The 27,072-nt window shown below is 36.2% G+C and overlaps 1 protein-coding gene across 1 annotated transcript in view; it reads left to right on the top strand.

The window, feature by feature from the left end:
• The first annotated feature begins 3,183 nt into the window (after positions 1-3,183).
• LOC138715716 (trypsin delta-like) overlaps positions 3,184-27,072 on the top strand; it is a 36,827-nt gene continuing 12,938 nt past the window's right edge. The window contains exons 1-6 of the mRNA XM_069848771.1: positions 3,184-3,318; positions 3,459-3,800; positions 12,984-13,044; positions 17,152-17,237; positions 20,473-20,561; positions 25,675-25,810. Of these exons, the coding sequence (XP_069704872.1) occupies positions 3,184-3,318; positions 3,459-3,800; positions 12,984-13,044; positions 17,152-17,237; positions 20,473-20,561; positions 25,675-25,810 (849 nt within the window). The remainder of the gene's footprint in view (positions 3,319-3,458; positions 3,801-12,983; positions 13,045-17,151; positions 17,238-20,472; positions 20,562-25,674; positions 25,811-27,072) is intronic.

The raw sequence follows: 27,072 nt of genomic DNA, 5'->3' as shown, positions 1-27,072 counted from the left end.
GAAATTTCAAAGTTGATTTACAAGCTATTTTTCATTGAAATAATTTGGTAAATTAGCTATATACTGAACACTGTAGATGGTTTTAAAAACAAATAACACCTGTCAAATTATCTGGAAAAGTGAACCATCCAACTGTAGATTTATATTTGAAGACTTCGAATAAATAATGAACTAAGTTATCATCATCATCATCATCATCATCATCAACAACAACAACGTCGCCCTCGGTAGCGCAGTTGGTATAGCGCTGGCCTTCTATGCTCGAGATTGCGAGTTCGATCCCGGCCGAGGTCGATGGCATTTAAGTGTGTTTAAATGCGACAGGCTCATGTCAGTACATTTACTGGCATGTAAAAGAACTCCTGCTGGACAAAAGTCCGGCACACCGGCGACGCTGATATAGCCTCTGCAGTTGCAAGCGTCGTTAAATAAACTATAAATTAAATCAACAACAACATATAGCGCTGGCCTTCTATGCTCGAGGTTGCGGGTTAGATCGCGGCCGAGGTCGATGGCATTTAAGTGTGTTTAAATGTGATAGGCTCATGTCAGTAGATTTACTGGCATGTAAAAGAACTCCTGCTGGACAAAATTCCGGCACAACGGCGACGCTGATATAGCCTCTGCAGTTGCGAGCGTCGTTAAATAAAACATAAATTAAATCAACAACAACAACTACAACAACAACAACTTATAGCGCTGGCCTTCTATGCTCGAGGTTACGGGTTCAATTCCGGCCGAGTCGATGGCATTTAAGTGTGTTTAAATGCGACAGGCTCATGTCAGTAGATTTACTGGCATGTAAAAGAACTCCTGCGGGACAAAATTCCGGCACTCCGGCGACACTGATATAACCTCTACGGTTGAGAGCGTCGTTAAATAAACCATAATTATATCAACAACATTGGTACCACAGCCTATTGCAGACCTTGACCGCCCTTACAGTGCTCCAACATTTGTTTCTATCTTTTGCATTCCTTTTCCAGCCATGTACTTTCAGTAAGAAAGTGCCATTTTAAAATATTCAAGGTGGCCAGTCTATGTATATATTTGTATTTTACTTACTTATTATCCTTCGAAGAGTTGGAAAAATTCAAATATCTTGGAGCAACAGTAACAAATATAAATGATACTCGGGAGGAAATTAAACGCAGAATAAATATGGGAAATGCCTGTTATTATTCGGTTGAGAAGCTTTTGTCATCTAGTCTGCTATCAAAAAATCTGAAAGTTAGAATTTATAAAACAGTTATATTACCGGTTGTTCTATATGGTTGTGAAGCTTGGACTCTCACTTTGAGAGAGGAACAGAGATTAAGGATGTTTGAGAATAAGGTTCTTAGGAAAATATTTGGGGCTAAGAGGGATGAAGTTACAGGAGAATGGAGAAAGTTACACAACGCAGAGCTGCACGCATTGTATTCTTCACCTGACATAATTATGAACATTAAATCCAGACGCTTGAGATGGGCAGGGTATGTAGCACGTATGTATGGGCGAATCCATAAATGCATATAGAGTGTTAGTTGGGATGCCGGCGGAAAAAATACCTTTGGGGAGGTCGAGACGTAGATGGGAAGATATTAAAATGGATTTGAGGGAGGTGGGATATGATGGTAGAGACTGGATTAATCTTGCTCAGGATAGGGATCAATGGCGGGCTTATGTGAGGGCGACAATGAACCTCCGGGTTCCTTAAAAGCCAATAAGTAAGTATTGCTTAATGTTTAATAACGTCATAAGGAATTTGTGCAGTACACACTAGTTTCAGTAATGAGCTTATGAGCATAAATAAAAGTTTGCCAATATAGCCATAGAGAGTTGTCTTGTTATCATTTGCGGAAATTCACTTCATCTGTAGAGCGAATGTTTTTTGTACGGTAGTACTATTGTAGAACGCTGTCAAGGCGTCTCTGTTCTCGCGATTATGTCATACATATGTGATCAGGGGTCATTCTCAGACTAGGGAGCTCAGCTCGCTACTTACCGCGGCCCTACAATACCATCTGGTGGTAGATGAAACATCACTGTACTACCATCTGGTGGTAGATGAAAGAAACATCACTGTCCAATATTACCCGATGTCCGATACTACCCGACTCTTCCCTAACCCTAATATTTTAATAGAAAAATCATAATCAATACTCATTTTATTTGTTGCATAGAATTTCAAGTTTCATTTTATATTTGAGCAATTCCACGTGTAACTGACTGACATTTACAGTACACTTTGACAGCAAAATGTCTGCCTAAATTGTATAATGGGTTGAAATTAGACTGTGTCACCGCAGGATTTTATAGAGGGAAGTGTACACTTAAGATACATATAAAAATAAACGTCTTTAATAGGAAAAGTATACTATTTATTTACGTCCAAAGTGTTTGTAACAGACTGACATAAATGTCTACTCTCTCTTCGGGTGAACATGGTTCTCCACAGATTTCTCTGAATTGTCATTCCTGATACAATTTTGCAAAATATAGTTCGGAAAGGAAATTGTAATCTTCAGTTTAAGTTGAAAACGACCTCCAAACCACAATTAGTAACGGAGTTATGGCCGAAAAAGTGATGTGTAACTGACTCACCTCATTCTGTAACTGACTGACATCTCTGAATTTTAAAATGAAGTTGCACTTACAGAACCGTAAATAGTACAAAATAATATGAAACTTGATAAGTAGTAAATTAACATAACGATTAATTTAAATGAATAATATGTTTTCAAGAATACAAAAATTAGTTTGCTTAACCATGCATCTTAAATGACACATATTAATGCACATACAAGTACCGTGGAACCGTCTAGAGTCGACCTGGGGGTCTAGATTCGACCACTGTGTACACTTTCTAATTTCACGTGTTTATTCCAATAGAATTGCCTACTAGCAGCCACTGCTTGCTTCTAGCTGACTGGTAACACTTCAATCTCGCAAGGTAGTGCCAAACGTATTTTGCGTCCTTGATTATGTAAAATTCATTGTTACCAAAAGCAAAAATAGTAACAAAAAAATACTCTGTCTAACTTTAAACAATTTAGCCTTGTTTAACTATAATGCAATACAAAATAACTTTATTTCTGTAATCAGAATTTTAAGCTTAACAACATATCACAACAAAAAATATTTTCCCATATTATTGAGAGATGTCAGAAGTTGAAGTTGTATTCCAGTACAGAGTCTACCATGCAGGCCTGTGGAATTTATCCATTCGAGCCACAAAGAGTCCTTAATAAACTACCACAATCTGGTTTGACAGAGTCTCCAGAATCTCAGTCCACACCGGCACTGGTGGGAGAAGCGGTCTCAAAGTGCTCCAGGGTATGAAATATGAAAGCTGCCAAGAAAAGGAAAAGGAAAATTGAAATTGAACCAGGAAAAAATATTGTATCAGTAGGCCTACTGAAGGCGGAACATCTCAGTCAAATGAAGAAATCTCTCATCCTGTCTCAACTGAGGAGACCACAAAAAGAGAAGCCAAGAAAACCACCAAGAAAAGAAAACAGAGAGGATACCAGGAGTCCAGTGATAGTGATGAAGACGGACGATATTCCACTGAAGATTCGTCAGATGAGTGGGTTGAAGAGGAAGATAACAATGATAATGACAATTTCGATGACCCTAAATCAGGGGATCAGCTTTTAGTGAAGTTCCCAACTAAAAATACAATTGAATTTTATGTTGGTTGCATTGAGGAACTGGTTCCAGGAAAAGGACTTGAACTTCGTTTTGTTAGAAATTGTGATGGATTCCAGTTCATATATCCTGAGGTGGAGGATGTGAGTCTTATTGACTATGCTCAGGTAGAAAAAAACTAAGTGCTTCTGTTCCTTTGGAGGAAAAGGAATTCGTAAAATTTGATGTTGATTTTCAGGGTTATGATATTAATTAGGAGATGAAAACTGTACTTTCTATTTTTCAGGGCTATTTTATTAATTAGTATATTAATAATGTGATAACGTTGTGTGTAGTTTGATGTAATTTTATGTCTGCTAATTAATTAAATATTTCCTATTAAATTTATGAGCCTTAACCTATTTAATGTATGCACATTAAAATAACTGTATTAAAGTTCGCTTTTTCCTAACCCAAATAACTTAAAAATAAAAAATAATAAAGTGAATAACAATAAAAGCATCCAAAAGGAGGTCGATATCGACCGGAATGAGAGTAAATGTTCATTTACATGTATTTTTAATATGGTGGTCGACTTAACACCATGTACAGGGTTGAGTCGACCGGCGTTTAAAATTTGTTTTCCTCAGTGACCGTGGAAGTTCATAAAATGAAAATAACAGAAAACAATCCCTGAGTTGTGCGCTATAACATAACATTTTGAGTGAAATAGTAGATCGCATTGTCTGTGAAATAGCGTTAAAAATACGGAAAAAAGCGGTCGATTCTAGACGGTTTGACGGTTGTAGCCTACATAGGCCTACTTAATAATATATATAGTTCTTTGTCTGTGATTAAATACTGTATATATAAACCATATGCATTGGTGTTTAATTTTAGGACTGTAAGAGTGTCACAGCAACCTTCACAGCGCTTATCACTCTATATGGCATCAACTCCCCAGCGTAAGACAGTATGTTACGTTATTCAAGCGCGTTCCTAATCATCTGGCAATGACCTCCTTATCGATTAAGATAAGGTGACGCAGATCACAGTTTATATTTCCCATGCCTATGGCTGTTATATATTATGTTCATAATAATAGATTAGAATGTTGAGTTCTACTTTTAGATTGAATTTGAACCATTAGAATTAAACACGTAGAAGCACTCCACGGCACTCGTTGACTCACTTATTTAGTCTAACAAGTATGTACTGCTGGAACACTGTCAATATGTCACTTGTTACCTGAACAAACTTTAGTTTCTTTTCACACACGGAACCTGTGGACCTTTCGCACTGATTGTTCACAAGACAGTTGTACATATTCTATAACATAGGGATCTAACACTTTCACGTAATGAACTCCATGAAATGCCGGAATAGGTGCAAGATGTTCAAATCGTTTTTCGAGATACTTTTTTCCTTAGTCTATCTCAATCTGTGCTACCTCCTTAACAATAATTTGGATGTTTTTATTGCTCACAATGTTACAAAATTCTGTAGCGCTTTGTATCTTCTTCCCCGATTTCGCAGCCATCCATCCCATCCTTTTTACTTGGCCTCCAATCACATCCACGGCCCCTTTGCCATGATGTGACTGAAAGAAGTTCCATTCTATGTTAAATCCAAATATGCGAGCAAGCAATGTCACATTGCTTAATGTATACTTCTGTTTAAAATGACTCGGTGCTCCATCTGAAAATATTTTTACCACCTCAATGTTCGGAAGAATCGCCAAAATTTCCGAAAATATTTTTCGTAGACAAACATCCACTGCATAAGTGTCATGCGCTACATAATCTGACACTAATGCAGACGATTTCTTCTGAACTTCCCTGTCACCTTCCTGTTTAAACCAGTCAACAGCAGTAAATATTGAGACCTGCTTATTGCTCCAATGAGCTACATGAGTCTCATTTTGCTCTTTGCAGGTGTAATTACTGCACACTTAACACCAGTTCACGTATAACTTCACCAAGGCCTTCCAAGCAACTGAGTACGCTGTGAGAATGAACAGCGTAACAGCTGAGAGCGCGACATGTGAGTCACTCACAATGCCGCTGCGGAAAACGAAATCACTTTAGAAGAAAATGTTCTAATACTTTTTTATTGGTCATGTAGTAATAACGCAGAATACCAAAGGAAATTTTAATCTGTCAATTATTGTGCTGTGTGGAAGAGTTTTTGTATGTTTCTTGTGACGGACTGACCGTAACTTACAGTACAAATAATTATAATGATTTTAAGTTATTTAGGATCTTAGGATACTTCAACTAATTACATATTTACTTCAAGGAAAGACCAAAATATAGTATACAAAAAAGACGGCTCGAAATAAAACAAATTTACGTGTCCAAATTGTGACACGAAACATAAGTATCTATACGTGTTTTTTTAAGCGTTTGGAATATGACAAGATCTGCAGCAAGTTATAGACTAAAGGAAAGAGTATTTTAAACATTATCTTACGAAATAAGGCGATTTGAAGTATAAAGAAACATATTTCTTCAACTAAAATAGTCCTACATCAATTTCAAGAAATTCACCTCAGTATGACATTTTCGTGGAATTGCTCATTTATAGATTATAAGAAGATATAAATACTCAAAGAGAATCTGTCACTGGCCGGTAATTTCGTCAATTTCTTCGTCACTAATAAGTTCAGTGGGGGGCGAAGGCTAATTGGGATTTCCGGGTCTCTGATCGGTTCAAAAACCCTGATAATAATTAACCCTCGCGGTGAATTTCGATGAAGTCCGGAGGGCCTATTTAGTCAAATCCACTCTCTTCACCCCACTCTGGGGTCCCCTGGGATCTTTTAAGATGCGAAAGAGAGAGTAGTGTGCGGAAATCAACGGAAGCTATCGCATTTACCTTCCCAAGAAAAACTGCAAACAATCGTTATATGAATCAACGAGTCAAAGTCAGGATAGGAGAAGAAGTGACAGAAGAAGGCAAAATAGGGAGAGAAGTTCGTCAAGAATGCCCTATATCACCAACATCTACTTGGAGGATTTAGTGAAGACCTGGGAGGAGTGATAGTAGGAGGAATAAAATGCATAAGATTTACTGATGAAATGGCATTGTTAGCAGATGAGGAGATGATATTAAGGGATATGTTACTGAAGCTAAATGATAGCTGTGAGCAGTATGGAATTAAGATAAATGCAAACAAGATAAAGACCATGGTCATAGGAAGAAAAGTAAAGAAGTTAAACTTGCGAATTCTAAATGAGGCAGTAGAGCAAGTGGACAGCTTCAAATACTGGGGTGTACTATATGCAGTAACATGAGCTGCTGCCAAGAAGTCAAAGGGAGGATAACAATAGTAAAGGAAGGTTTTAATAGAAAAAGGAGCATCATATGCAGACCTCTGGAAAAAGAACTAAGAAAGAGTCTTGTGAAGTGCTTTATGTGGAGTGTAGTATTGTATGGGGAAGAAGCATAGACGTTGCGACAAAGTGAAGAGAAACGATTGGAAGCATTTGAAGTGTGAATATGGAGAAGAATGGAGCGTGTGAAATGGACAAAATAATAAATTAAACTGTGCTAAACATAGTGGGTGAAGAAAAAAAATGCTGAAACTGATCAGGAAGAGGAAGAGAAAAAAGAATTGGCTGAGTCACTGGCTGAGAAGAAACTGCCTACTGAATGATGCATTGCACTGGAAGGAATGGTGAACGGGAGGAGAGTTCGGGGCAGGAAAATATATCAAATAATACAGCATTAAGATATTTATTTATTTACTTATTTATTTATTTATTATTTATTTATTTATTTATTTATTTATTTATTTATTTATTTATTTATTTATTTATTTATTTATTTATTTATTTATTTATTTATTTATTTATTTATTTATTTATTTATTTATTTATTTATTTATTTATTTTAAATCCACCACCAACAGAAGCAGGCTTCCAATTACAGGTGGCTTACACAGATATATACACAAAATACACAATAAGAAAAAAAACAACAAAACAAACAACACAAACGAAAGAAAGAGAATACATACTGGTAATAGATGCTAGAATATAATATTACACTTAATATAGTGCCAAATGTCAATATAATGATGCAAAATTATTTAAAAACTAGAGTAAAAACAATATAATACACTTCTTCATAATTGAAATATCTAAGGAAATACAATGCTTTTTAATATTGTATGAAATTTTTCAATTGTTAAACTGAAATCCAATTGAGAATCACAGTTTAAAGACAGAGAGTTGTAATGTATTACACATAACAAACAATGGAGAGTTCTTGAAGAAAACAGTTCTAGGAATAGTAATAATAAAAGGTTGCCTATGACGTAATTCTGTTCATTTTACATTGAACTGAAGGAATTTAAGAAAATCACAGTTATTCAATATACCGTTAACAGTCTTATAGAGTAAAATTTGGCTATTTATTAATCGTCGAGATTTTAAAGTTTTATAATTAAATTCAAAAAGTAACTGATTATATGAAATTTGCTTGTCATAAGACGACACGTGATGTTTTTTAAAATATAAATAACGTAAAAATCTTTTCTGTATCCTTTCTATGTGCATCTGATGGGACTGGAACTGAGGTGACCATATTACAGACCCATACTCTAGCTTACTTCTAACCATAGTTTTATATAGAGTATCAATAGTATTTATATGGATCATATGCGGATACTGAGATAAAAACAGAAAATATGTTAGACTAGAGAATGCAGGGTTTGCACGTTTCAGTGAAAGACCTGCCCTTGGACAGAACATTATGAATGAAAACAAGTTCAGTTACGAAGTCTGCAAACAGGAAAGCATAAAGTGGTTCGGTAATGGCAGTAGAGATAGAATATAATTCCTTCATGCTGGAACTGTTTCATCTGCTCTCGCTCATCTGGAATACCAAACTTCGATCAATAGTTCGCAAGTAACAGCTTCGAAAATGAACTGTAAGCTAACTGCTACCTGGGACGTCGTAGGAATGGAATGTAGCAACTAGAGTTACTTGGAATGGTCTGCTATAAAATTTTTAAATTAAATTATGACTTTAGCAGATAATGAAAATGTATTTCTGTTATAATAACAAGAAAAAAGTGCAGTACATGTAATTAAAATTGTTAAACCTGTATTTCTCTTTTCTCAGTATATTTACATTACTGAATAACATCTAATTTCTTTATTCCAGTAATCAATATTCATCTCTTTCAACTTCACAATGTCTGAATAGGTTAAGTATTCATAAATTACAATTATTAACATTTTGTGAGCGAATTTTCGGGATATTATTTACATTTTCATTTCATTCACGAAATAGTCCTAATAAATGTCACTCAAGGTCTGAGTTTTATCGGGAAATCTCAGACCTCTTGTGACCTTACTACTATAGCTAACTTTTTAGCACGCAACTTCGGGAACATGTTGTTTGTAATTGATTAACTAGCGGACTTACTCGTGTTAATTATGTAAGTCTGTGCGGCTTACATCTGTTTCGATGCTTCATCACACCATCCTCAGAGCCTACTAGATCTCGGCGTCATCTCGAACTTCTCTGCCTGTTGTGTGGGTGCGTTTGATTGTTGAAAAGTGTTGAAAAGTGGAGTCAAATAGTGTGTGTGTACTGAAATTGATCTGTGTGTTGAGAATTTGATCGGGGTGTGTTTTAGTGTGTTTGTATATTTCGTATTGTTCTAGTGTGTTGAGTTTTTGGTTCTTGGGTTGTATGTGTAGGATTTCCATGTCCGCATTTATGTTATTGTATGTATGGTTAGCATAGGATTACATAAGACAACCAGACAACGTATCAAATTCTACATACTGAATTCTTATCAACCGAGGGCGCATAACACGCAACAGGCTGGTCAAAGTACAGAAACAATCCATAAAGTAGGTAATAGGTATCCCACATGAAATCTCTAACAAAGATAGTATGTCCAGCACTCCTGATAATTTCAATTGTTGTGAAGTTATTTATCTGACAAGCCTCTCTAATTATCTTTCCTCACCATTACGTAAAGACTAAGAAACGCGTATATAATTATACACAAAGTTCCTCGAGAAGTTACTCATCGCAACATTGCCTGTCTGCTCAGCAATAATGGTAGGTCTGTATTGGTTTTGTCTGTATAACTACAGTATGTCAGCTCCTTGACAATATTGGGTTTTTTGTATTTGTACAGGGAAATCATTTTATTTTTACTAACATTTTCAATATTAACTTGCCTATACCTCTGGATCAACGCCGTTTGCTACCCCCTTCCACGACTGGAGTTCGATGATACTGGCGTAATATACAAACAAAACACTTTACTAGGTATAGGAGGGAAGAAAAGTAGTTCATCCATTTACGTAAATCATTTTCATTAGGTTTTTGTTTAATCAAAATACAGTTCAGTATTAACAATAAGTGTTTTTACTCACGAACTGAGCTGTCCATGTGGACGTATTCATTATGCAGTGTATATTATACTGCCTACAGCACATTAGCGTATAATATAGAGAATGAAGTTAGATTGAAAAATAATCATAATATGGATATTTAAAAACATTTTTTTAAATGGTGGCCGTTCATTTCGATACAGGTTTCAGTTCTAATGTGAATATTATCGCATTATAGATTATTGTACTTAATTCCAATTACCAGTTTCGTTTCTCGTACTAGTAACTCATGTTAAAATAATTCTGTACCTACTCTATAAAAGAGTACCTTACGTACTGTAAATTCAATCTTCACTTCTGCCCGATCCGAAAAGATAAAATTACTCAGACATACTATCCACTGTCCGTCCAAGTGGTTATGTCGTATGGTCGTAGAAAGGAGGGAAATCACGTGACAGTTAATTACTTAACGAAACCCTTTTATTTAACTTATTTTAAACAGTTGTATAATATTACGTAGACGTCCAATTCCTAACAGAAATTAATGTTCTCAGAAAAGAGCTAAGACAGCCCAGCCACTAGCTGGCGAATAAAATCCGGTGGGGGAAACCGGGATATGACGTAGGCAAATGGACGACAGTACCTGTGCGAAAATGATTCAATATTGAAAACTCTTTCGTCACTGGAAAACGCGAACATATTTTTGGAACGTACTGTGGCTACTATGACTGTATATGCGGTCTTGGTTCTGTGTGGAGGACGGTTGAACTTCGTTAGTAGAAGGGGTGGGAGTGAAGTACATTAAAAAACTCAGGTACAATAAAAATTGAAGTAAAAATAAAATTATGTCCCTGTATAAGCCTAATTTAAAAAATACTGATTCAGGAATTAATTATATCATACTGTGTTTTATACTAAGATAGAACTATGACAATCATAATATAGTTTGCAACGCCTAAGACCTAATCCTACATAGAAGCCTGCTTAGCATTTTACATCTCGTTCATCGAATGTAGCAGTAAAACACTTAGTATAAGTAGATATATTTCTGAAAAGGAACGTATGAAGAATTTCTGTAAGATCATTTCTCTATGACGAATGTATAAAGTCATATACAGAAAAATTATTATTCGACACTGTTATTGCAACACGTTGTAATTATCATATACGTACTAGAATAATTACTTTTACAGAGGGTTGTTTCCGATCTCTGGAAACGAATTGTGAATGACGTCATGTGCGTCAGGTGTCACATGACAGATAAAGCGTGGTGAGAGGTGACAGATCAGTAATGAGTGATTTCATAGTCAGATTGCACGGTGTATCACAACAGCAATGGCCAAGAAAATCGAGCCTTTTTGGGAGGGGTACATTGCGATCCTTTCCAAAGCCAACTACAGTTAAGTGAAAATAAAAGAAGCCTGCAGAAAAAAGTAGTTTCGTTATTTCCAAGAAAGACATCTTCTGTGTACATAATGAGACTGGTAAAGCTCGGATGGGATTAATTTGTATCATTTCGGATGGTGCAGCTTGTGGTGGGGGTGAATTTTCTTGCTTCTTTCCCTCTGGAATTAATTTCATTCGAGCTTTGTCAGTCCTATTACGTACATAGAACAAGTTTTTCTTGGAAATTACGAAACCACGTTTTTTGCAGGTTCCTGTGATTTTTCACGTAACTGCAGTTGACATCCGAAAGGGTCGTAGTCAATTCGCACACATCTCAGTCTGGATATACGTAGATATCTTAATGCAACATTCCCTGGTCGATGGATAGGGCGAGGTGGAACAACTGCTTGGCCTTCACGCTCACCAGATCTCAGCGCATTGGACTTCTACTTATAGGGGCACTTAAAGTCGCTTGTGTATTCGACTCCTGTGAACGATGGGGAAACTCTACGCCTGCGAATTGAACAACGCTGTCTGACAATACGTGCTATGCTAGAAATTTGGGAGCAGGTCCAGACGTCAATGCGACGAACTGTGGCCTGTATTCAGACAGGAGGTGGACATTTTGAACAGTTCCTGTAAACAAATGTACACAGACTGAAACATTAATCAACTAATGCCTAAGTTTTGTAGTGCACAATGATCCTCCTTGTAATCCCTACAGCGCGGCCACCAGGCATTTCCGGATCGATGTTCATATAACCAATCTTTTTTTCTTCTCTACATTTGAAGAATCCATACCTGAAGTTTTGCCCACTATTTTCGTTACACTCTGTATATATTAATTTTAACTGATGTAAATATGAATGTGTATAATATTGGGATTTTCCATAAAAGACTACAAGTGTATATAGAGTAGGTATGTACTAGAATAAGTAAGTAAATATGTGGAAATTAAATTGTAACATATTCCATTCAGTTGTATTTCCACTGTAGAAAGGAAAAACAAGTTGAAAGAACACCATTAGTATACTATTTGAACCCCTCACTTTCTGGTCAATAGCTGAACTGATTTACATGAACATCATGATATTGGCAACAATATATCCTGGATTCATGTATGAAGAAGTAAGGAGTAAGCAAGTACAGTACATTCCGTCAAGTGATCGCCTATCTCACGCACTATGATGAAACTATCCCTTGTATCTCTCAACAGAAGAGAATACACTCAACAAGTTGACATAAATCCCTAACAGATGGGTGGTCTTCCTGAATAAATATACAGTATTTGAATATTCTAGCCACAGAGAAAACAATTGTACAAAATTACCACAGTCTAGTAGGCCCTATATACAGTCACGAAGCTTGAGTTTATGAGGGTACTAGGAACAATAGACTGTGCCGATACTATTTCGCATTGTATCTAATGAGGAGATAGTAGCGATCCTAGTGGTTAGCAACTACCTATAGATGGATATTTACTACGTATTTAGCTTCGTGACTGTATATACTAGTCTGTGATATTACTAAGATACACCCCGCACCTTCCATAGGGAAGGGCACGTTACATGGGCTAATGTCACATTAACGAAATTTGCACTCATGCTATGATTCCTGTTCTAGAAACAAACTGCTGACAACCTGAGATGCCTGCGGACGCTGCTATTGGTCATCGCGGTTTCAGGTACGTCAAACAAATCGAATGGCGTACACCGAACAATCTCTACTGAATTCGAAGACAACGTAAATTAATGTTAGAATGAGATCCATATTCTGCGTGGTATTGTATACATCTAAAGTAAATGGTTGGATCAGGATTAATTTATTCTATGTGGCATAAAACGTAACAAAATATTTAGCTTTTATGCTGCGGCTTTAACATAGAAGTGAAACTAAAATAGGACGACATACGTCAGTCTGCAATATCCAGTCAGACAGCACAGTCTATTTTTTACACCGTTACGTTTTAGTCAGTTACGGAAGCTGACCCTCAAGACAGTTTTATGGCATTATTTGATCTGAAAAGATGACATACCATCAGGTCCGGATGAAATGATTTCTTAACTCTAGGTTAGGAAATCGAAAGAGACCAGTTCTTTCTTGCTCAAATAATAATAATAATAATAATAATAATAATAATAATAATAATAATAATAACAATAATAATAATAATCATCATAATAATAATTGCAAAACTTGGAAAAGTAAAAGTGAAAAGATTAGTAAAACAGTGAGAACACAAGTGTCAATTTTCAACGAAAGTGGCACAAGTCAACATTCAGTAAATACAGTGTAATGTGCGAGCGGCAGAGAATGACACGCACAGTCAGAGTTGCCAGGTCAGTAAAGTTAGAATATCGTACCAATATTGTATTGAACCCTAGATCAAATATACCCCAGATAGGTCGGCCTTATAGGCTTTGACGTTAACAACTTTTGTCAGGTTTACTATGGTGCCATCTAGTTGTTACATAAGGAGTCACGTCATAATTCCCATTTGAATTGCATTAGCGACTGTACTGCCATCTCGTGTTCTTTTACGGCGGACGGGTGGCGATCCTGGCGGTTGTTCTCTTCAAAGTGCTGCCGATTTTAAACCAACGAGCACAGAATACATAGAGTAGACACTAGCATCTTAATACCATTGGACGGAGTGAAGCCGGTTTGATGGACCTGACGCCATCTTGTTGCTACCAAAACATTGCAAAATAGCTATTACGTTACAGAAGATCTTATGATAATAGGAATTCCATATGTCCCTAATTTCCTGGAGGACTCACACTTTCTTGTTTGTTTCGTAATACAGAATCGCTACGCACGTATTTTTAGCAAAAATTGCAAAACTGTCATCGATAAATCACATATATACATATTTAAATTGACAGCTCTTCAAATTGCAGTATGATATTTAATAGGTACTCTGGAAGGTTAAACAAACAATAATGATAAAAAAGGAAGATAACAGTTTGACCTTATTTTGCTACTAGTCGAACAAAAATGCTAACCTATAATAATTAGTTTTATAGGTTGATCCATTTGCTTCGATTTAATAATGCAACTTGCTTCTTAACGCAAATTATCATTCTCTTCCTTTTACCATTTTTTCGTATAGATGTCCCGATTTTGTTTAGAGAAAAAGTGGAATGCTCTTAATCATATAATATTTGATACGCTCTTCGTTTATAGTATATAATTAGATTATAACGGCGAACAAAAGTCAAGTTTTATTGCCAAGTGGGTCAAGTTAGATCACGACCGAGTTAATGAAGCTACTAAGTCTGCAAAGTATAAGTCTGATTTCGTGATTATAAAAGTTAATTACAATAATATTAATACACTATTTCTTTTTCTTCATCAAACGAATACGTGCATTCGGTTGAAGAGAAACCTCGGTACACCCATTTTCTATAGCATGCGACACAAACTTCCAACATGGGTTGTTAGGTTAGCTTCGCTCCTAAATGCAAGTCTACAAAGCGTAAGTCTGATTTAGTGATTATAAAAATTAATCACAATAATATCAATACACTAATCCTTTCTCTTAAACAAATACGTGAACAATACGAATCTAACCGACTAACCTAGACTAAATCATCCATTATCTACCGGTAGTAAGTACATTTTACACATGCATATTTACCTGTGAAAAGTTATTCCAGGAATTTTTTTTGAAAACCTGTTTGTGCAGCCATACGTAGCACATGTAGGCATATTGAAATTAGTTCATTTACTAATTAAAACAACGATGCAACATCACAATCAACTGCCCATGTGCTAACCGGGAGCCCAATGTTTTGGTAGCATCATAATGGCGACTGTCCACAAAAGCGGCTTCACCTCCAAGCTGTTCATGTGTACTCTATGCATTCTGTGCTCGTTGATTTCAACATAGCGATAACCTGTTACTTATGAAGAGTCCACTGCAAGAATGATGGATGTCATTTGGAATACATTTTGCAGGAGAAGGATTGAAAGTCTGAAATGCTTACCGCTAAAGCTTAACTGTGATTTTCCGATCATTACTGGACAATGACTATCAGTGTTAATGCCATGTAACTCTCTATGTACATTCTATATGTCTTAAGCTATGCATTGACAGTCTTGGTTCATTTTCGACAAGAAAGTGACATCCATCATTCTTGCAGTGGACTCTTCATATATGATCTAGGATTGAACTGAATTTAAATTTAAGGGAGGGGACACTACGACCCATCGCTGCGACTTTATTAGGTATATTGCGCTGACCCTTAAACTAGGCGCATACCCAACCCACATCGGTTGACTGCGGTAAGGTTCGCTGCCTAACCAGGTTTCGAGGAAGAAACACTCGTCCCTATGCCAGCCCCCTTCATGCGTCGCCAGCCAGCGTTCGGGGAATACTAAATACTACGGAATGATGATGGAATGGAGAAATGTTCAAGTAATGCAGAGACATTACATGGGGAAACGGGAGAACCTCGAGAAAAATATCTATTGCAATCTTGTCCCCCACAAAAGTCACTATGGACCAACGTTAAACATAACTCTATTTTGTGCTAGATCGTGCGTATTTGCTTGGTTTCCGCACAAAACCAATCCGCGGAAAGTCTAAAATTCCACATTCAGTATTCCCAACCTAACACACACAACAATTTCCCTCTTCTTACCGCTTAAGTGACATATTGATTTTACTGCTTTAGGCTTTTAACATATTATTTTTAGAGACGTTCAATATAGTAATAATTATAAATTGGAAACTTACCACTGCAATTTCACCTAAATTGCACTGTTAATTATTGTTTTTAAATATTTGCAAAAATTAAGTAAACTCTACAACTCCAATAAAGTTACTCCATTTGTGATGCAAGTAACATTAAGGAAGCCGTGAAAAAATCAACAAGATTCCAGACTCATCATAGACTGAGGGAAAAAAACAGACGTATATCACGGCCTGCTGGAGTATAGTAAACACAGAATAGTACATTATGCAACGAGCCTATAATGATAATAATTAAGATGCATTTTTGATTGTTTATGAAACGAGCGCAAGCGAAAGTATTATTTTTTTCCGAGGAACAATAATGTCATTGACCTTGATCTAATGCAGAGAGTGTATAACCTGGAAATTGATTTAGAATTGAAAAACGAGATGACAAATTGAATTTATTTGAATATTATTTACAATTAACGCTAATTATTATAGTAACAGAACATAACCTTCTGCGACAGTATTGGATTTCCAGCCTCCGTTACGTTTCCCTCGTCTTTCGATTGCATATCCGAGAATAATCGAAAACCTGAACTTTAATGAATACGTGTACTTTAATGGCATGCATTAAAGGACTGCTACGAGGTGTATAATTACTACATTTCGGCATGGTCGAGCATAAAACATTTTAAAGCAACCATGTTGAAGATAGATATTTTTGTTTTACAAATTCGCCGTCATTGGACAGCAACCAAGATGGAGATTTCATTACAACTAATTAAAAATGCCTCTTTCAGGTATGCAATAAACGATCTTCGCACAAAACAATGTACGATACACGAGCGGTATGTTTTCTTTAAATTCTTGGAAATGAAAAAAGCTCAACTACGTTTCGCTTTTTCAAACTTTTCCTCGAACATGAAAACTTCAACATACCGCTCTTGTAACGCATATTACTATTACATGTTTTTTATTAAACCCTCCCCCAATTATGCAACCACTCGTTCGTATTATATGAGAGTGCCGCGAGAGTCGAGATAATACTCTTTTTGCAATATGAGAAGAGTTTATACGTCACTCAATTGATCTTCACCATGTTCACAGGTGCACATGTCGAAACTTCAAACGACAGTAATGATGGTAGAATTGTGGGCGGTAGCTACGCAAGGATAGAAGATCATCCTTACCAGGTATGCAGCTCTATAATATATTAAACAGCAGCTTGAATTTGGTGCAATATAGGGAGGGACAGCAGCTAGAAGTGGCTAAAAGAGAGTAATTCATGAGCAACGTCAATAGCTTCAAGCAATTCATAACATTATTCTGGTAAAAACAATTCATTTACAGGGTGTATCAAAAGGTCAGGTCAAACCTTAAGGAGGTGATTAAGGACCTTATTTGCAACAAAAATCCTAATACACTTTTTCAATATTCATCCCCGTCGAGTTACATTAATATCACGTACCATATGTATCCCCCTTTTGATTCCACACCTAATGAACCTGTCTGCTTGAGAAAAGGTAGACTATATTGCCAGTTGTCTAGACCAGATGCTCAAAATGTCCCCCTCTTGCACGAACACACGCTTCAGCACGGCGTCTGACCTCTCGCTGCATATTATCCAATCCGTGCTGGTGTATCTCCATTGCAGCCGTGTTAATCTTTGCAACGAGTTCTTCCCTGCTTGCTATCTCCGTTTGGTACACTTTCTCCTCCATGAAGCCCCAGAGAAAGAAGTCCAATGGTGTTAGGTCTGGAAACCGGGCTGGCCAGGCAATGGGACCACCCCTTCCAATCTATCTACCTCGAAAATGGTGATCTAACCATTGGCGTACTGGAAGTCTGAAATGTGCTGGAGCACCATCTAGTTGATACCATAGTTGCCTTGCCAGCCCGGTCCCCAGACCTAACACCATTGGACTTCTTTCTCTGGGGAGAAAGTGTACCAAACGGAGATAGCAAGCAGGGAAGAGATCGTTGCAAAGATTAACACGGCTGCAATGGAGATACACCAGCACGGATTGGATAATGTGCAGCGAGAGGTCAGATGGCATACTGAAGCGTGTGTTCGTGCAAGAGGGGGACATTTTGAGTATCTGCTCTAGACAACTGACAATTAGCCTACCTTCTCTCAAGCAGACAGGTCCATTAGGTGTGGAGTCAAATGGGGATAGATACGGTACGTGATATTCGTGTAACTCGGAAACGGGGATCAATATTGGAAAAGTGTGTTAGGATTTTTGTTGCAAATAAGGTCCTGAATCACCTCCTTCACGCTTGACCTTACTCTGATAAACCCTGTATAGGCCTTCATGGGTACAGTAGAGGAGGCAAGACCTGTCATAATTTCAAGTCCAAAGAGCAAGTTAACATTAATTTTTCATGGAAATATGAATTCAAAAATTAGTGGAAAGAAAATAATTAAAACTTTCTCATGTTTAAGCGCAATTTTATTAATGTCAGACCTATCGTTACTCGGGCAACATTAGGCTTTTTCTTTTGGCGACAGTTTGTTGGCTTTTGGTTTAATTCCTGCGTCGTTCTCAGGTGAGTTTCCACATCCTCAAGTAATACTGGTATTTTATTTGTATTGAACAGGTCTTATAACTGAACTGCGTCCGAGCACGAGCTTTTGTTCGTTCGGGTGTTGTAATTATATACAGGGACATCATTTTATTTTTACTTCAATTTTTATTGTACCTGAGTTTTTGAATGTACTTCACTCCCACCCCTTCTACTAATGAAGTTCAACCGTCCTCACACAGATCCAAAACCGCATATACAGTCATAGTAGCCTTACGGCCATAGTAAACAGTACGTTCCAAAAATATGTTCGCGTTTTCCGTGACGAAAGAGCTTTCAATATTGAATCATTTTTGCACAGGTGCTGTCGTCCATTTGCCTACGTCGCATCCCGGTTTCCTCCACCTGCTTCTATTCGCCTCTCGGTAAAGGCTAGTGGCTGGGCTGCCTTAGCTCTTTTCTGAGAACATTAATTTCTGTTAGGAATTGGACGTCTGCGTTGTATTACACAACTGTTTAACATAACTTAAATAAAAGGGCCTCGTTAAGTAATTAACTGTCACGTGATTTCCCCCCTTTCTACGACCCTGCGACATAAGCACTTGGACGGACAGTAGATAGCATGTCTGAGTAATTTTATCTTTTCGGATCGGGCAAGTGAAGATTGAATTTACAGTACGTAAGATACTCTTTTATAGAGTAGGTACGCCAACAGAATTATTTTAACACGAGTTACTAGTACGAAGGACGAAACTGGTAATTGGAATTAGGTACAATAATCTATAATGCGATAATATGCACATTATAACTGAAGCCTGTATCGAAATGAACGGTCAACATTTTCAAAAATGTGTTTAAATATCCATATTATGATTATTTTTCAATTTAACTTCATACTCTATATTGTACGCAAATGTTCTGTAGACAGTATAATATACACTACATAATGAATACGTCCGCATGGACACCTCAGTTTGTGAGTAAAACACTCATTGTTAATACTGTACTGCATTTTGATTAAACATAAACCTAATGAAAATTATCAAACTCAAAAGCGTGATATTTCCTAGTTTACGTAAATGGATGAACTACTTTTCTTCCCTCCTATAGGCCTACCTAGTAAAGTGATTTGTTTGTATATTACACCAGTATCATCGAACTCCAGTCGTGGAAGGGGGTAACAAACGGTGTTTCCTGTTCTCCTGTTGATCCTAAGGTATAGCCAGATTAATATTAGAAATGTTACTAAAAATAAAATGATGTTCCTGTACATGTTTACAGTCAGAAGGAAGAAAAATAATGTAACTGGGAAATTATAACGAGGCAATAATATTATGTTGCAAGAATACCACAAAACAGGGAAGTGAAGTGGAGAAGTGAAGTGACTCAACTTTGAGTAAGGCCCACAGGGACTAGCTCACCCCGTGAGCAAAAGTAGAGCTGCCCTACCGATGGTAGGAGGCCCTTGCCTGCTAAGGATGTAATGGGCTTTTCTAATTCTAATTCTAATTCTGACACTATATTACTTGGAAAATTCATAGAACATTTTTGTCAAAGATAATCACATTGTCCGAACATCTTTTTTTTTTTTTAGAACAATAGATAACATCTGAAATTCAACTTCCATAGACAAACGAATACTAATCGTTGTAGAAACAGTTAAAGAGATGAATATGATGATAATGATAATGATAATGATAATAATAATAATAATAATAATAATAATAATAATTTTCATTATAGCGGCAGCAACAATTTTTATATAATTTACACGGACATCCTTCAGCGACATTAACTTTCGTTTTGTATGCAGTCATCCATATCACGGTGCTGAAAATCTCTATACAGCAATGTCGTATCTATAGCTATTTGACTTATAAGTTGGTCATTTTTTTTTTGCAGTTGTCGTTTGAATTCCAAGGACATCAAATTTGCGGCGCGTCCATCATCGGCAAAAACTGGGCAATCTCGGCAGCGCACTGCACCTACGGGTGAGTAAATACCACGCAACAACGCGGATACAAAGAATGGAAGCCAGTCGGGATGTTTGAAATAGTTTACATAATCTGAATGCAAGTAGTGAAATCAAGAGTATGTTCCATTGACGAGAGGTAATGAGGCATAACGCAATGAGATAAAAAGAATGACAGAAGTTTGTTTGATAATTTTATGAAGGATGGGTGGAGCGGAGAAAAATACTCTTCGGCACCGGAACTCGCATGTGTTCGTAAACGTGTTTGAAATGATCTGCCTGTCTGTCCTATGTAGAAGTTGTTGCAGGTGTTACATCACAGCCATAACAAAATTACAAAACACTTCCACATATGCAGAACACATCACAAATGCTAACCACACCTACAGAGATATCAACACAGATATGAAAATTCTACACATCCAACCAAAAAGCCAGAAACTAAACACACTAGAACAGCGTTTCTCAAACTATGGTCCGCAGACCACCTGTGGTCCTCGAGTTCTACCCTTGTGGTCCTTAAAAAAAGATAGAAGTAAAAATAAAATTCAAACGAATTGCGTATCACACTATAGCTGAAAATCTCAGAGTTTGAAAATTACACATGGCAATCGCCTTTCACTTTTTCTCCCTACCCGTCTACCCACTTCCCACTCTACTCTCAGCAACAACAGAGGGATTTAAAGCACTATGAACGTGGCGTTTCTCGCCATCTTCTCCTGCATATCTGGCGCCGCGCCTGTAACCCAGCCAGGGATCACCCGAATTAATAACAGAGGAGCAAAGTAACAGAGGAATCTTTTCATATATTGATGACTTTCTTAATAGTTTTACATCGTACACGAATAATAGAACGTGCCAAATTGCATCTTTACTTGTAGAAAATCGGGCATTTTCTGCATTAATTTTTTTTTTTTTTTTTTTTTTTTTTTTTTTTTTTTTCAGATGACGATATAAGAAATTTTAGACTCCGCCTATTTTAAAATCCGACAGGTTTACTTTTACACTTGCGTGTTTCATCTCTAAGTACCGTTTCAATTTTGCAGGTTTCATACACTCGTTTAAAGCACTTCGTAACAAACAACGCACAGAGGTTATGGTTTACTCTCATTGTCACACCAAGTAAATCCAAGTTCCAAATAACTCTTGTGATATTTACGAAAGTATTTTTATTTGAATAGCTACAACTAGGATTAGATATTTCTTTAATGACACTATAATTAATATATTTCTTCACACAGCTTCTGATATTAGCACTGCCTAAATGAAACGTACCTTCATGTTTCTTTCTTTTCAAAGATCCGGATCGAAGCCAGTTTTCCATTATTTATAAAGGGCACTATTTAACAGAGACTTGGACAACTACTAGCGCAAGAAGGATTTCAAATAACTAAACAGGCAAGCGATGGATCAACAATGTACAGAATTTGTTATAAGTTACTTGTGATTGGCTACAAAAAATATAATTAGGAAAGTATTATAATTAATTAATTATATTTTAAAATATAAGTATACTGGTATTTTGCTACAAAAATAATAAATTGTTCTTTCGAAGGGAACAAGAGTAAGGTGGTCCGCGGAATTGTTCTGACCTACAAAAGTGGTTCCCACTTCAAAAAAAAAGTTCGAGAAACTCTGCACTAGAACAATACGAAATATACACACACAAAAAACACATCCAAATTAAATTCTCAACACAACTCAATTTCAGAACACACACACTCTTTGACTCCACATTACACAACACAAACACGCCCCCGACAGGAAACAAAACAAAAGGCGCCAAGACCAGCAACAACCAGTTGTGAAGATGGTCAATAGCAGGCCGAAACATGTTAATCAGGTAGGGTAAAATTTAACACGAGAAAGACATATAATACATATTCCGAAGTGATATAGTGTTAAAAGTTGTCTAATCAAGATGTATAAGGAAAATAAATTATCACACTTTCACGGAAACAGACGTCTTCAGCGTTCCTGACGCCCAAAAAGTCTGGTCTTGGACATGATTTATGTCTGCTAGTTTTTTTTCTCCTGAACAACTTCCAGAACTTTGTTCACATATAGTTTCTGTTACTCAATTGATCCGGAAATAATTCATCATACATAACATAATAAATTTAATAACAGATAATGGTTCTTCATTTGAATTATAAGTGGAATGACGACAAAATACAAATTAATCATATTTTATTCGTCAGGTTGTTAGTATTACGTAGAACGGATTGGTAGATGAAACGGTGAAGTTGGAAGACGGAAAACGTTGCTCTAAAGAAGTTATTACATTTAAGAAATTTATTTTTTTCGTGCAATTTTAGTGACCCGACTGACCAGAAGAAGAAAGATTACCGGTCACTACTTGCAAACATCTTTCTTACGCATGAGTGAGCCACTAAATCAAGATTTAGGCGCTTAGAGTGAAATTATATACTACTAATATATTTTCACATTTACATTACTTTAAATGTCCATTTTCGTAAGTGGAAATTAACACGGGAAAAGAATGCAATACATAATATGTACTTTTTTCTTTTATAAATCAGTAAAACATTGGATAACTTATTACTTAAGTGGTACAATTTAAATGTGACGTAAAATGCAGGTTTTAGACTATAAATAATGTCCTGATTTGTGTTTACTTCAGAAAAAGTAAAGTTCACCTTTTTATTTGCGTGGGCAGTAAATGGTTTCAAAAACTAATAGGCCTACTAAATACTAATTCAAATAAATAAATTATAAATAGTAATGTCACTATCTACACGATGGAGGAACTATATTATAGCAAATTTATGTAACGAAAAAATGTTTTTTTCTTTACTACAGACCTAATACCTGTAGGCCTATTTGGACTGCATTTGATACAAAGAAATCACAAAACGGTTAGAATGTCGTTATGAACTACTTTTAGTATTGACATCTATTTTAAATAACCATTTTCGTAAATATGGCACAGTATGTCATATTAGAATGGATTGCAATATACGAACTGAATTAAGTTAGATCATGTAGGCTATTTACAATGGAAAACACATTTCTTGTACTGTGTTTTTATGTGTCGAAGCCCGGCTTCTGCAACGGTTGCAATCTACCTCCATTTATTCAAAGTTATCTCTCTTTTTTTTTTTTTTAGTAAATATCCCGCCTCCTGCTTGATAGTTGATAGGGATGAAAACATTCACATTTTTGATACTGTGAAAGTATGACTGAAATTTTTATATAAAATTCTGTTTTTATATCGTACTGATTATGCTACATGATTAGAGATAATGTGTAAGCAATATATCGTTTACATAGACTTCAAAAATCGAATTAGAGTATTGTTAGACCAAAGATCATTTAACTGCGGATTGGAACATATTACAATTAACAGTATTAATTTTCCATTGTTCATTGATAAGCAATAGAGCGCTTCGTTTCTTTACGCTCATAGAACACGTAACGCTTAATCTCTTCTAGACTCTTGTACTACATTGCGAATCAGTACGTATTTTTGTGCTTTCTTTAATCTTGGAATTAATTTCACCCTCTAGCTCTGATGAAAATGGCGTTAAAAGAAACAAAATGACTGAATTAATATAATTAATCATGAATGAAGTAGGAAGTGTGTGGGAAATTCTTACGAGGATGGTAAGTCTCCAACTTCATTAATGTAATGTAATATGTACCATAATAAAGGCAAACGAACAATGATGGTAATGGATATTAATGTCACTCTAATTGCTATTTCCTTAATGTTTTCAGAATCCCAGAAGAAAATATTATGCTACTCCGTTGTTTTTTATTATGCATGTCAGAATAAACCTCTCATTACACTTACGGCCGTAAGTTTTATGAGGAACTTCCAATATACAATTTTGTTTAAAGTTGGATGAATGGTCGGTTAAGAGAGAAGTTTTATATAATATTCTTATTGAATTTGGTATTCCCAAGAAACTAGTTCGATTAATTAAAATGTGTCTTAGTGAAACTTACAGCAGAGTCCGTATAGGCCAGTTTCTATCTGATGCTTTTCCAATTCACTGCGGGCTAAAGCAGGGAGATGCACCATCACCTTTACTTTTTATCTTCGCTTTAGAATATGTCATTAGGAAAGTTCAGGATAATACAGAGGGTTTGGAATTGAACGGGTTACATCAGCTTCTTGTCTATGCGGATGACGTGAATATGTTAGGAAAAAATCCACAAACAATTAGGGAAAACGCGGAAATGCTACTTGAAGCAAGTAAAGAGATAGGGTTGGAAGTAAATCCCGAAAAGACTAAGTAGGCCTATATGATTATGTCTCTTGATCAGAATATTGTACGAAATGAAACTATAAAATTTGGAGATTTATACTTCGAAGAGGTGGAAAAATTCAAATATCTTGGAGCAGCAGTAACAAATATAAATGACACTCGGGAGGAAATAAAAACGCGGAATAAATATGGGAACTGCCTGTTATTATTCGATTGAGAAGCTTTTGTCATCTAGTCTGCTGTCAAAAAATCTGAAAGTTAGAATTTATAAAACAATTATATTACCGGTTGTTCTGTATGGTTGAGAGAGGAGCAGAGATTGAGGGTTTTGAGAATAAGGTTCTTAGGAAAATATTTGGGGCTAAGACGGATGAAGTTACAGGAGAATGGAGAAAGTTACACAACGAAGTACTGCACGCATTGTATTCTTCACCTGACATAATTAGGAAACATTAAATCCAGACGTTTGAGATGGGCAGGGCATGTAGCACGTATGGGCGAATCCAAAAATGCATATAGAGTGTTAGTTGGGAGGCCAGAGGGGAAAAGACCTTTGGGGAAGCCGAGACGTAGATGGGAAGATAATATTAAAATGGATTTGAGGGAGGTGGGATATGATGATAGAGACTGGATTAATCTTGCTCAGGATAGGGACCAATGGCGGGCTTATGTGAGGGCGGCAATGAATCTCCGGGTTCCTTAAAAGCCAGTAAGTAAGTAAGTAAGTAAGTAAGTAAGTAAGTAAGTAAGTAAGTAAGTACAGTAAGTTGGATGAATGGTTGTGAGGCAATAATTTTGGAATTTAAATAGCAGAAGGAAACAAAATACTCAAGACCATTTATCCGGAGTCATTTCGTTACGTGATAAGTCTATGTATGTTTTTTTTTTTTTCTGCAGATTATCTTTACATTATCTGTCTCTGCGCGCGGGTTCGCCTTTCCACTCACAGGGTGGCACTGTGCACAAGGTGAAAGATATTTTTTATGACCATTACGTGCATGCAACTGTACAAAATGACATCGCCCTCCTCAAGGTCAGTTGCTTCTTTTTAAGTTCTTGTCTAAATAGATAATTAATCTTAATTGCAGTAGCAGTAATTATTTCATTATTATTATTATTAATAAAGGAATATATAATAAACCTAAAAAATTATAAATATAAAATATACCAATCAATAAAGGTAATGATGCCAATAAAGTATAAAATAATAAATAAATACTAGCCTGGTTTCAGGTTTTAATGTTGAATATAGAAGAGGTGGTTTTGCATTAACTTTTTGGCAGTAGTAGTAGTAATAGTAGTAGTAAGAGTAGCAGTAGTAGTAATAGTAGTAGTAGCAGTAGTAGTAATAGTAGTAGTAGCAGTAGTAGTAATAGTAGCAGTAGTAGTAGTAGTAGTAGCAGTAGTAGTAATAGTAGTAGCAGCAGTAGTAGTAACAGTAGTAGTAGTAGCAGTAGTAGTAGTAGTAATAATAGCAGTAGCAGTAGTAGTAGTAGTAGTAGTAGTAGTAGTAGTAGTAGTAGTAGTAGTAGTAGTAGTAGTAGTGTTTAGTGTTGGCTGCTTCTAACTTGCATTTCTGATTTAAATAATTTTTATGAACTGTAGAAACATATTGCATAGAAATTAATAAATATTACAATATTTTAAAATTGTAATATAGAATTACTAAATATAATGAATTGTGTGCTTTTAATTTTGTAGCATTTTATAAATAAAACTACAATATATACTTTAAATGCTTAAAACCATTCAACATGGGACGATACATTTATGACCTACAGACCGATTATTTAGTTCTGACAGATCAGCGACGCGAAAGAGGGGATGTAACAGGAGTAGTGGGGAGGGCTCCGGAGTAGAGATAAGGGCGGACGGTCGGTAAGGGAATGCAGTACAGCTTAATTGTACTGGAAACGTACCGCTCTATCGCATGCGTAACATCCGATCGCTCCGGAGGCAATCGATTGACTAACCCAAACACCCCTTGGCGTAACTAAATGAACTCGCCTGACCCAGGCACACATCTCCGGCGACTGTCAGGACTAAATAATCGTACTGTACCTTAGGGTATAAAGATAGTTTTAACTCGTCAACTTTTCTCTTGCGATCTTCGTCAACAAAATCATCATAGCCTATATAACGTTATGTATGGCGTCGTAGTGGTGCATTATATTATGTTTTCGTCTTTTTTAAATAATTTTCTGACAGATAAGGCACTGAGAATGTTCTCCAGCTGCTACAAAAAATAACAGCTTTCCCATAACATATGAAAAGAACATGGTTCATGATCACATT

Source organism: Periplaneta americana, chromosome 15, assembly GCF_040183065.1.
Source record: "Periplaneta americana isolate PAMFEO1 chromosome 15, P.americana_PAMFEO1_priV1, whole genome shotgun sequence".
NCBI lineage: Eukaryota > Metazoa > Arthropoda > Insecta > Blattodea > Blattidae > Periplaneta > Periplaneta americana.
Note: the sequence above shows the minus strand (reverse complement) of the source record. Positions and strands in the feature narration are given on the sequence as shown.